Raw genomic sequence first — 13,171 nt, 5'->3', positions numbered from 1 at the left:
AAAAGTTTTATAAAGATATTAGAGCAGACTACACTGGTAACGCACAGGCGACATATACCTTGATTTCAGAGGTTAAGGTGAACTTCTGAAAGTTTTCTCATTCTTATATCTGAATCTCATTTTCAAGACAATGACACAAACCGCAAATCCTACAAATCTTATTTTAATGAATTCTTGCTTCACAACTGATGAACATTTAAAGAAATGTATGATACCACATAATAAGAAGAAAGTTAGATTGCTTAGATCCATTAAGTTATGCACAAAGCTTATCATCAATTAAGGCACAGGACTGATTAATCATCTTTGTTGGTGTGTTCTTCTGTTTTGTATTATGAACTTATGAATCAGGGACCCCAAATACAACATTTTTTGGCTGAAGTCAAGAATGCATAAAACATTCTCACACTTTTTTCCATTTTGATAAACAGGCAGGCACCTAAAATTATGACAAATTTTTCTGTCTTCAGCAGTGGAGAACTTAACCTTGCGGTAAACACTCTGGTTCCAGTGACTTATCAAACGCCACAGTAGGAATATTCACATAATCATAAAATGAACACACTTGAATAATTTGCTGCAGATTAGACTACTCATTACCTTGAAAAAATTTGGGCAAACAAATGAACTGCAAACCTGGTCTTGCTAAAACAGGTACATGATAGAAAAAATTCTGACACACTCACACTGAACCATACCTAAATAAGACTCCCTAAGGCTTTTGCACTGTCAGAGAAAGTTCGGAAAAATTTAGAGCTCTGTCCTCAACAACTGCATCATGATTCCAAAATTAATTACTCGCATGAACCTAAAATAAGATACTTTTACAAAGAAAAAAAAAAACAAACCCCAAAATATACATGCTACAATAAAGACTCAGTAAGTATTTAATGTTAATTCAGATTCTAACCAAACAAAACCACCTTAGATGCTCAGCAAATTCATAAAGAAAACTAGGATCTCATCTTCCAATTAACAAGTAATACCTACTGCTCCACCTCACATGAAATACAACAGGATTCTTACCACAATAATATGTGTCACAGTTGACAGAGTGCTGTCTCCTGCCATTAGCGTGCGAAGTAGTATGCCATTAGTGCAAAATGTTAACAGTGTCTTTGGAGAAACCCTGTTGAACAATTAATAAAGATACTTCAGTTTTTTACACCATTCAAATGCTGCTAGCTTTGCACTACTTACTGAAAATTAAAGGATTGAACAGGTGCTCACCAGAACTGGAATTAGATTATAGTCCTCTCAAAGAATTCATGCATACTATTTGGTTTTAAACTATGCTTGTTCCCAGAGAGTTCCTAGGGAATCTTAGTGCTTACGCTCCAAAACTTCAGATAATGGAATAATTAACAAAGTGAAATTCAAATTTATATAAATAAATAAGCAAATGTAACAGAACCTTGAGAATCTCTCCACGTTGTTTAATTTACTGGAAAATTCAGTGTCAACCGCGTTGGAAAAACAGGTTCCAATTTTTCAGGATATGCTTGGTTATAGTCCTTGTATTTGCATATATGTAGTGGGTTGGGCAAAACAGACTCGACTTGGGGAAATTAGTTTAATTTATTACCAATCATGTCAGACCGGGGTAATGAGAAATAAAACCAAATCTTAAAACACCTTTTGCCCACCCCTCCCTTCTTCCCAGGCTTAACTTCACTCCTGAATTCTCCACCTCCTCCTCCCTCAAGCAGCACAGGCGGACGGGGAATGGGGGTTGCAGTCAGTGCATCACACATTGCCTCTGACACTCCTTCCTCCTCGGGGGAGGACTCCTCACACTCTTCCCCTGCTCCAGCGTGGGGTCCCTACCATGGGAGACAGTCCTCCATGAACTTCTCCAACGTGGGTCCTTCCTATGGGCTACAGTTCTTCACAAACTGCTCCAGCATGGGTCCCTTCCACAGGGTGTAGTCCTTCAGGAACAGACTGCTCCAGCGTGAGTGACCCCCCATGGGGTCACAAGTCCTGCCAGCAAACCTGCTCCAGCGTGGGCTCCTCTCTCCATGGGTCCACAGGTCCTACCAGGAGCCTGCTCCAGCATGGGCTATCCACAGGGTCACAGCCTCCTTTGGGCACATCCACCTGCTCTGGCGTGGGCTCCTCCAGGGGCTGCAGGTGGATATCTGCTCCACCGTGGACCTCCGTGGGCTGCAGAGGGACAACCTGCCTCACCATGGTCTTCACCAGGGGCTGCAGGGGAATCTCTGCTCCGGCGCCTGGAGCACCTCCTCCCCTCCTTCTTCACTGACCTTGGTGTCTGCAGAGTTGTTTCTCTCACATTGTCTCACTCCTCTCTCCAACTGCAGTTGCCACTGTGCAGGTTTTTTTCCCCCTTCTTAAATACGTTATCCCAGAGGTGCTAGCACCGTCACTGATGGGCTCGGCCTTGGCCAGTGGTCGGTCCATCTTGGAGCCGGCTGGCATTGGCTCTATCAGACACAAGGAAAGCTTCTAGCAGCTTCTCACAGAAGCCACCCCTGTAGCCCCTCCCCGCTACCAAAACCTTGCCATGCAAAGCCAGTACACTACACTTGACTGAATCACAAAGAAATCAGCTGATCCTTGTCAAATGCTTTAATTTTTCTCTTCAAGAATTTCAGAACCTTTAAAAGTTACTATTCTAGTACCTGTGGCAGAGCTAGCTGTGCAAGTGAAACCAGCGATTGCCACTACTTTCTCCAGCACTGCCACCTTAAGCACTGAAAAATTCCTTTATATTGTACTCTACAGTTCTTTTCTGGAAGACATGAGCTCACTAGTTATCATATGCATATTTCTTTCCAAGTTTGGAATTCATCCGTCCTTTCAAAAATCCTCCCACATATTAAATTCAAGGAATACATCCAAGATGGAAATGCTTTACTTCATGCATGTCTCCTCTTCTCTCTTCTTCAGCAGCCTTCTAGAAATCATCATTGCTGTCTAATAGTTAATAAAATTTAAACAATTAGACTCCTGTGTTACTGTAAACACCTCCACCTGACATCTTTTTTGCCCAAAGTTGGAAATATTGCCATCTCTCCCTTTTGTTCTTTCTCGAGTGAATCTATCGATTCCTCTTAAGCAGGATTTTCTGCACTGCTTCCAGTAATTCTTCCATTTTGATCTGACCTATACTTTGTTCTTCTACAGTTAGCATAATACTTCCGCACATTAATCATCCACCTTATTTGCAAGTCATCTTTATTAGCTCTTTTAATCTCTTAATAGCCTTGTAAGCTTTTGTATACATATTCAAATTCTTCTTTAGCTTGGCTTTGTTGTTCAAGTGCATTCATTTTCATGAGCCATATGATATCTTCATCCATATAAGCAACGTAACCAGCTATACCTTTTGCCATCTTCTTCACACTCATATCCCAACTGCTGCCCATTCCTGGAAATCCCACTATCTATACAGTTCAAAGAATCCAGAAACAGCACACAATCTTCAGACTTTCATCCGTTCCTGCTCTGCTTTAGGAACAAATTCCTCAGGTGACCTAGAAATCTCTACTTTTGTATCACTTCATGCTTTAAACATTAAAGCTGAAACAGAGTAAATTTAGCCCAAACTAGATTGGTAAACAATGCTCAACTTCATCATTCACTTACAAATTTTGCTTTTTTTCCTTTTATATCCCCTATCAACTCTCATTATATAGCATTTGTTACAGCATGCTGGTCTTCCTACCTATCTTCAAAGCTTGCAGAACTTTTGGATCCATACACGTTAAAAGTAGGGAGAGAAAAAAAAAGGCAGGAAAGTATAGACTTGATCTGAAAATAAGACAAGGAATTCCACACACACCCAAGAAATCAAGAGAAAGCACCTGCAATTCATATGAGACAACTTACTACATGAAACTGCAAAATGCAGGAGGGAAACCGTCCTTTTCACTCTCAAATATTCCATTACCTGGAATAACATATCCTACCTATACTTTACACACTGAGCTTTTGCTAGGCTGTATGCCAAATAGACTGTAGTTTAAATGTACACAAGACTAAAGATACCAGCACAAGATAAATTGACTTTAAGAAATATAAATTAGTACCTGCTTTCTAATCGGATCTGATAACCAATTGTCTGGCCAATCTTTTCTTTTCTTTCTGCTGCCACTCTTTCAGCCACAGAAACAGCTGCCAAACGTCTTGGCTGAGTGCAAAATATACGACAGGGAGTTCCATTTTTGTAACAGTCATCAAGAAGGAACTGAGGGATCTGTAAAGAAGTGGTTTCAATTTCCTTTTTAGTTTGATAAAGCCATAGCTTTTTTACCATAGTGAAACAATTTAACTGCATCTCAGTATTACACAGGTTGCAAAAGGATTCACAATAGGATTATCATTGCAAATGTACTTGAAGGGGCAGAAAAGCAGCAAAAATAAAAATCTGATTTTAAGTTTAATCTATTTAAAAAAAAAAAAGTTGAAGCTTCTCTCTCCTGCTTCAGACAAATCTATTAAAAAAAAAAAATACCTGCAGGTAATCTTTCATTTTAATACAATAATATTCTACTCTAGATACTAAGAAGAGAACTAGCTTTAGAAGGAAAATCATAGCTACCTTCCCTTCAATATTTTATATTGTTTTAATGAAAAACTAGTATCTATCAGAAAATTGTGATGAACCATTCACGCTTTCAGTAAGTATCTGCTGGCTTAGCATTTCAAAAGCAAGAAAGTGAATTAGAATGCAAGACTTTTGACTATATAGGAAAAAAAACTACCTTAAAACCAGCATAAAGAAATCCCTTATTAGATAAATATTACAAAACTGGCATTAGTTTTGTATAAATACTGTCATCTTTTTTATTTCATTAAAGAAACATACTTGAGTAGTTTTTCCTGATCCAGTCTCTCCTACAATCAAAACAACTTTATTGTCCTTTATTATTTTGACAATTTCTTCCTGTTTTTCAAAAACTGGTAGTGATTGCCTGAAGGAATCAAATTCTGATTCCCCTCTTTTCACTGGAACCTGGGGGATACCATTGTTAAGTCGTCCACTTGTCTTGTTCACTTCTCTGTTTTCTGCGAAGAAAAGTTAACAATTTACTTAAACAGATACAAAAGATGGTCACTAAAACATTGCTTAAAAATCATACATAAAAATGAACATTCCTGACTTTATATGCATCCCTGTAAAGTGATGAATCCATCACACATTTAAAAGCCATATTCATAGTAACGCATCCTGTTACAGTGCTTGAAATAAATATTATTCAAAGGAGTTATTACTTTCATAGGTATTTTGAACAAAAACAAACCATCCCAGTGCATTGCTTAAAGTCAATAAAGGTCATGAAGAGCAAAAAGAGAAATAGAAACAACCCAAGAAAAGCAGCCTGGCATATTTCCTTGGCCTTTTTATCGTGTTTACACATTCACACATCCACAGTTTGCCTAGAAATATTCACTTCAAGTTAACTTTACTGTGATCCGTATGCCTTCTTTCACATACTCCGTTTTTTTATGACCTCCTTTCAGTCAGTCTTACATAATCTAATGCTCTAGTCCGTAAGATTTGTCTTAAACCATACGAATTGAACGATGCTGTACCTAGACCCCTGGACCCACACAGCACAGTGTGATGTATCAGAAAGCAATGCATAAGTAGCCAAAGAACCTGCACGTCTTCAGAGGAGACTACTTCAAATTCAGTATTGTAAACACTATTCTGTAATTCCTTAATAATTATTTTCCAGAAGAATGAAAAGCTTGCTGGAAATTCAATTATACATATTTAATGTGATTAATAGATTAATATATTAAATTACAAGCACCGTCTTACCAAGATAGACATAGGCTGACAGATTGAAAGAGCCAAAAACCATTCTGGAGAAGTAAAGATAGATAAATTTTACACTATTCATTAGTTTATGCCTTACATTCCTAAGGAATTGCTTTTCAGTACTTGTATTATAGTTTCCCTCTGTTCATTAAACAATCCTATTAAACAACTGAAACAACTGAAAAAGAAAAATAGCAAAGGAAAAAGCATGAACCATCATAAATCAGAAATATCCAATGAAACAAGGCATACTGGTACAAGTGTTTTCTGTGCACAAAAAAATAAATTTCTTATTTTATCAAGAACATTAATTTCTATAAGCAGAACAGCCAGCCTCATTTTCTTATAAGGGTGTTCTTACACAGCAGTCATGGTAACACTTCCCTTTTCTATCTCACCTCATGGAACTTGCAGGAATTCACATGTCAGAAATGTACTTCAAAATAAGTTTGGTTGGAACTGACTCGAAGATTCAGAAGTAAGTCGGCAGAAGGGAGACACTGGATTGTGGGTGACATGACTGCTTAAGTTCCTCATGACACCAGTTTTAAAAGACCCTATATTAACAATTAAAAGTCAAGAAAACTAATGGGTTTGTTTGGGGGGGAGGGGTCAGCTGGGACAGGAAAGGAAACAGAAAAGTTTTTGTTCTGTAGTTGGGTTGTGGGTTGTGTTTTTTTAAGCAGTGTTGATTCACAAGTCCATATCAGAAGACACACTGAACATACCAGATTCAACAGCACACGCATTTCCTCGCTCCGTCTTTGGCAGAAGTTCCGTTCGTTCTTTATTTGTGACAGGAAATCTCTGAATTAAACTCCGAACAGCATGTTTCGTACTGGGAGCCAAACAACAAGTCATTACTGCATGTGTTAGTTCTGATCCATTCTTCTTTCTTACAGTCAGGTACCGATTTGCTCCTTTTCTGGGAGAAAAATAAATATTTTAGGAATAAATAACCTATTTACCCCTATATAGTGATCTTTGACCATAATTCTTTCAAGATGGCTATCAGATTGTTTCCAAATACAATGTCGTAACTAGAAACTTCCAAATAATGTCCTATGTAGCATAATGCACACCAAAATAACAGAGGCATCTACAACATCCATCACTGAAACTACCCTCTATTCACGAGGTAGTGCAGCACAGGCACTGCAGACTTTGGATGACTATGCCCAGCACAACCTCACAATTTGGCCTCCATAACGTAACACTGTTCTGCTACCTTTCCGTTAAAGCACTATCACTGCACTTGCTTCCCAAAAGACAGCCAGCCCCATCAACCACTCTATCAATCAATACTGAGAGGTATTACACACAAGATTTCTAGACTAATTTAAGAGATTTAGAGGTTAAAAATCAAGCAGCCTTCTAGTGATACTCCAAGCCTTAACAAAATCCAGTAAAACAAATCAGATTCCCAGAATGTTCATTATCAAAGATTTACAATGTATAATTAGAGCCAAAACACTTAATCATAACACTGCATTTGTTCTCAGACTGAACTCTGATACTGAAATGAGAAGAACTGTTGTAAATGTGTTTGAAACTGAACTATCTTGTGCCTGGGCTACAATGACATATCAACACTTTGAAAATTACTTTTCAGGATAAGAACAGAAGGTGACACTAAGAGCCCAGTGCCCCATCCCTGGCAGTGGTGGTACAGCGGTACATGTGTACAGGGTGCAGGTACCCAGGTGCTGGCAGGGGTAGCCTGTGTGAGGAGAGGCTGGGACTGCCCCATGCCAGACACAGTCAGCTCCAACAGACCCACTGCAGGGCACAGCTGAGCCCCTCAGCCACAATGGTGGTGACTCTGTAATAACGTTTTTAAGAAAGGGAAAAAACGCTGCACAGCAGCTGTGAGAGAAAGAAGTGAGAAAAATGTGGGAGAAACAGCCCTGCAGACACTAAGGTCAGTGAAGAAGGAAGGGAAGGAGGTACTCCAGGTGCTGGAGGAGAGATTCCCCTGAAGCGTACTGAAGAGATCTCAGTGGAGCGGGTTTATCCTGAAGGAACTTCAGCCTGTGGGAGAGACCCCATGCTATTTTCTCCCCACATCCTCTTGAAGAGGGGGAGTGACAGACCAAGCTGGCTGGGCACCTGGCAGTCAGCCAAGGTCAACCCACCACAACATGGCTGCGTTCAGCTCCTGGTCAATGCAAGATAACATTGCAGAATGGCGAAAACACTGAAGCTGGAACAGTATTTGAATGTGCATGTCCAGGGAAAGGCTGGCAGAATTGGAAAAACAAACTGCAATGCTTCCCATGACTATGCTCCCAGTCTTCAGTAGTTTGTATCTCAGCAACTTAGAACCACAGAATCACAAAACCATTGAGATTGGCAGGGACCTCTGGAGGTCATCTGGTCCAACCCCTGCTCAAGCAGGGTCACATAGAGCCGGTTGCACAGGACCACGTCCAGACAGCTTTTGAATACCTCTAAGTAGGGAAACTCCAACACCTCTCTGGGAAACCTGTGCCAGTGCTCAGTTACCCCCACAGGGAAAAAGTGTTTCCTGATGTTCAGAGGGAACCTCCTGTGCTTCCGCCTGTGCCCCTTGCCTCTGGTCCTGTCACTGGGCACCACTGAAAAGAGCCTGGCTCTGTCCTCTTTGCATCCTCAATTCAGGAATTTATATACATTGATGAGATCCCCCTCAGTCTTCTCTTCTCCAGGCTGAAGAGTCCCAGCTCTCTCAGCCTTTCCTCCTAGGACAGATGCTCCAGTCCCTTCATCATCTTGGCGGTCCTTCATGGGACTCTCTCCAGTGTGTCCACATCTCTCTCCTATTGGTGATCCCAGCACTGGAGATACCACTCCTGGTGTGGTCTCACCAGTGCTGAGTAAAGGGGAAGGATCACCTCCCTCAACATGATTGCAACCTCCTCCTAACTGGGGGAATAGAGGGGAGCTGGAGAGACAGCCCTGATGCTGTGTGAGCACCGCTCAGCAGCAGCCAAAAAAAAACCACTGGGGTGTGATCAACACTGTTCTAGCTGCCAATACAAAGCCCACTATGAGGGCTGCTGTGGGGAACGTTAACTCCATCCCAGCCAGACCCAATATAGTACACTGCTAACAATGTCTAGAGGAAAACATACTAGCTATGAAGAGTTTATAGCAAGTTTTCTCTAAAAAAAACTAAGGACACAAAATATCGTCCTATGGTTCCCAAGCATTAGTTTCCCTTGGTTCCCAAGCACTAGTTTCCCTTATTTATCCACTCTGTGCAACAAGTACAGATACTGTAAAAAATATTAACATTAAAATTATACTCTTATCTAGAAATTCAATTATGAAAGCCAAGCCTGATCATGACCTATCGTTTCAAAAGTTACTGCAAGCATAAATACTGAGGAAATCTGGGAAGACTAAACACAAGTAGTACACCTGAATTTATTTTAAAAGGAAATTCATGTTTCTTAAATGTGCAGTGCATTATTGTAGTAAAAAAAAGATACAGTTTATGTCTTCCCAGCTGAATATTCTTTTTCTCAGCTGTTTAAATTTCAGTTCAGCTGTTCTCCAAGCTTCATGTCACCCTGAACACTCCACATTAAAAAAACAAAAACACCACAAAACAAGAACAGGGAGTGATTGTCCCACTCTACATGGCACTAGTGCGGCCCCATCTCGGGAAACATGTGCATTTTTGGGCGCCTCAATATAAGAAGGACATCAAACCATTGGAGTGTGTCCAGAGGAGGGCAACCAAGATGGTGAAAGGTCTGGAGGGCAAGATTTAGGAGGAGCAGCTGAGGTCACTTGGCGGGGGGGTGGGGGCAGTGGAGGGGGAGGTGCAGATCTCCTCTCTCTGGTGACCAGCGACAGGACTCGAGGAAATGGAATGAAGCTGCATCAGGGGAAGTTCACATTGGACGTTAGGAAAAGGCTCTTCACTGAGAGGGTGGCCGGTCACTGGAACAGGCTCCACAGGGAAGCGGTCATGGCACCAAGCGTGGCAGAGTTCAAGGAGCGTCTGGACAATGCATTTAGTCGTATGGTTTAGTTTTAGGTAGTCCTGCGAGGAGCAGGGAGCTGGACTCCATGATCCTTATGGGTCCCTTCCAACTTGAGATATTCTATGATTCTATGAAAACAACCACCAAAAATACAACAGAATCTACTAGGGAGACGCTCAAGAGACACTTACAAAGCTCTACAAAGAATCAACAAGGATTCAAGCAGGGTTTACCAGTTACAGTTAAGCACAGGAACTGTACAACCCAAGCAGGTTCCTGCTAACCATTTGCGCACATCTGACAAGACTTTCTAACACTCCGTATTCCCAAAATATGATGCAAAGATACGCAAGTTCAGCCAAATTTATTGTCTCAGGCATCTGTGGCAAAAATCAGCTATACCACTCCCGAGACTGGAGCCACATTGGAAGCATAACTTCACTTGAATAGCATTATGCTTAAATAAGATCTTCTGAAACCAAGCTACACGTTCAACACAATCAGTGCTGAACAGCACTTACTCCCTAATTTAAGTACAGATTGGAGAATGCGCAGTTTACATTACTTTTGCAAGAATCATGAATTATCACCAAAAATGAGGAACCGCAAATGCTGCTACAGTTTTACAACAGCCCGCACACACACAAGTTATACATGACATTCCATCTATCTGTTTTTTTCCTGTAACTTCCCCTTTCCTGTTGCTTTGCTACCTGAACTCCCAAGGGAACCAGATTCTCAGCTTTCATGCAAGTTCATCAGGTCAATGAACATGGGTTTTCTCTGCAAAAGATCAGAGCAGAGTAAGAGAAAGAAACTTCATTATACCTACATATGAACCCTCTTCTCCTGCACTTCTTAACAGAAGCACTCTTTTGGATATGCTACTCTAGGTTACATTTTATTTGTATGAGATTCTATGCAAAACACTTGGGCACACAATAGTTCATGAAAAACAGAACAGATCTCAGTGAGAAGTCTTTTTTATGGACCCATGAAAACCACAAAACAGTACAAGGGCAAGCCATCTCAAACTAAGCATGTCACAAGTGTTTTTAAGTACACATAAAGCAAAGCACAAAGATACTTTTTATGTTGCTTTTTAAACTTTTTTCTCTAGTACTATGCCCTGCAACAGTGCAGGATATGCTAGAAACACAGATCATTTTAACGCTAGTCATGAAATTCCATACTTTTGCACCAAAAAAAGAAAATAATAAATAAAAATTGGACTCTAGCTTACCCTTTACTTTTAGAGATCAGTCCAAGAGACTGACAGAGACGGTGAACAAACGCTCTTTCAGTACTAGTGAAAGAAGAAGGAAATTCCATCTCTAGAAAGATAATAAAAAAGCAAACATAACAATGCAACACGCAGTATTCTTGCATATTATCTCGATGTTACGAGTTTTTCAATCCCCAAACCTATCGTGTTCTCCCATGAACAACGGGACTAACGCCGGTGCTGCATCTTCACACCTGTAAGCGACGCAGTGTTCGCAAGCAAGCCACCTCATTCGGGCAGAAAGGAGCTGAGGAGAGGCTTCTCCTGCTGAACCGATGAAGAGTCTCCGGGCCTAAATGTCTGGCACCCCCGTTCCGGGCCTCGCCTCCCCCCGCCGGCCCAGGCCCGCTACCCACAGACGCCCCGGCTCCCCACAGCCCAGCGCCCGCCTCGCTGCCGGCCCGCCGCAAGGGCCCGCCCGCGCGCACCCGCCAGGCGGGGCGCCCCCCTCACCCTTCTGCCCCGCGGCCGGGCTGCCGCTACGCACCTTTCTCCTCCCCGTACCGGAACCGCTCCAGGGCGAGGTTCACCGCGATCTCCACCTCCTCGTCGACGCGGATATCCTTCAGCCCCTTGCCTCGGCCGCGGCCCGCCGCGGGGCCGGCGGAGGCGGCCGCTGCTGGGGTACCTGAGGCCCCCGAGCCCCCGCCGGGCTGCCGCGGGGAGACGCTACTGGGCCGCGACATGGCTCCGCGACCGGGGGCGACAGCCCGGAGTGGCGCCCAGCGGTGCCGCGGAGACCGCGGGGGGGAACGGCGAGGCCGCGAGTCCCGACGGCGCGGGGACCCCGGGGGAATCCAGCCGCGACGGTACCGTACCGCCTGCGGAAGAGCGAGTCTAGGCCGGCGCAGCGCCGTGACGCCAGCGCGCGGGGCGGGGCGGGGCGGGGCGGGGCGGGGCGGGGCGGGGCGGGGCGGGGCGGGGCGGGGCGGGGCGGGGCGGGCAGGAGGAGCTGCCCCGGCTCCCTCCCGGCGGAGGCTCCGCCCCCAGGCGTTGGGGGCGTGGCGAGAGCCCGTTCCTGTGGCTGGGGCGGAGCCGCACCCTCGCCCCGCCAGAGCGCGGCCGCGGCTGCGCGCTCCCCGCCGCCGTCCCCCGGTGGCCCCGCGGCCGCGGGGTGCTGAAGGCCCACGGGTGGCTGCGGAGTGGCCCTTCCTCGGCCTTTCCAGGCGCAGGTCCCCGGGGCTTGGCGGCATCCCGGCCCGGGGAGTCGGAGGGTTACTTTCGGTCGCGTACTCCTTTGAGGCAGTTAGCACAAGTAAATGGTGCGGAGGTGTGACGCGTTGGCAGCGCTGTTAATTCCGTGACGTGGAAGCTGAGTAATGAAACCTGCCTTCCTCAGCTGCGAGACATGGCAAACGTGGTCTCAGCTGGTGTCTTAACTGCAATTAACAGTGGCGTGGTGCGTGCCCAAAATTGATGTCGGCTGAGTACAAAATCGTATGATGAATGGAAGGAAATTGGTTTTTTCTTTCATTAGGCTGTTAAAGTGTGTATCACTGAAATAGTGTACAATTGGCAGTGACTAAGAAAGTAGCACTGATACCTGTCTGGTCATAAATTATGTAATTTAATTGAATGACATTAAATGTAGGTGGGTAAGATCATTGCAGTCCTCAGCCTCTTCACTGTAAGGTATTACTTGCCCTCTATTTTGTAAAATGCAAGTAATTTTTCAAGATGGCACTCCCAAGGGGAAGTTGTGTCCATTTAGCATCATGGGGGATTTGTTGGTGTCTTGAGTATTCTTTAGATCTGTAAATAACCCTTTGGCTGAAGCAATTGTCTTTTCCTGCTGTCCTTTAACTGCACGCTGAGGATATGAAAAAAAAAAACCTCTTGGACATGACACAGGATTAACTATTGAAGGTTGCTACTTTGGAAACCTCAGTCAGAAGGCGAATACTTGGAAGAAGAGCAAACTATTCCTCAAGCGTGAACTTAAGTGGAGAACTAAATAAATAGCAAATGAACACTAACAGACTGATGTAGCTGCCTGAAAAATACCTAAGAGACCTCTACCAAAGCTGTATACAAAGCTCACTTCTGCATAATTCTGCACTGAGAAGCGGCACTGGAGCTGAAGGTTTGCTCTATTGTAAAGTTGCTTTTAAAATTTTC

At 43.5% G+C, this 13,171-nt stretch overlaps 1 protein-coding gene across 1 annotated transcript in view; it reads right to left on the bottom strand.

Annotated features, from left to right (window-relative positions):
• YTHDC2 (YTH N6-methyladenosine RNA binding protein C2) overlaps positions 1–11,739 on the bottom strand; it is a 33,211-nt gene extending 21,472 nt beyond the window's left edge. Inside the window, exons 1-6 of the mRNA XM_059833536.1 lie at positions 11,541–11,739; positions 11,012–11,102; positions 6,523–6,719; positions 4,835–5,034; positions 4,056–4,222; positions 1,027–1,129 (exon numbers count right to left, since the gene is read on the bottom strand). Of these exons, the coding sequence (XP_059689519.1) occupies positions 1,027–1,129; positions 4,056–4,222; positions 4,835–5,034; positions 6,523–6,719; positions 11,012–11,102; positions 11,541–11,739 (957 nt within the window). The remainder of the gene's footprint in view (positions 1–1,026; positions 1,130–4,055; positions 4,223–4,834; positions 5,035–6,522; positions 6,720–11,011; positions 11,103–11,540) is intronic.
• Between the last annotated feature and the right edge of the window lie 1,432 nt (positions 11,740–13,171).

The sequence above is a fragment of the Gavia stellata genome, chromosome Z (genome assembly GCF_030936135.1).
Source record: "Gavia stellata isolate bGavSte3 chromosome Z, bGavSte3.hap2, whole genome shotgun sequence".
Taxonomy (NCBI): Eukaryota; Metazoa; Chordata; class Aves; order Gaviiformes; family Gaviidae; genus Gavia; species Gavia stellata.
Note: the sequence above shows the minus strand (reverse complement) of the source record. Positions and strands in the feature narration are given on the sequence as shown.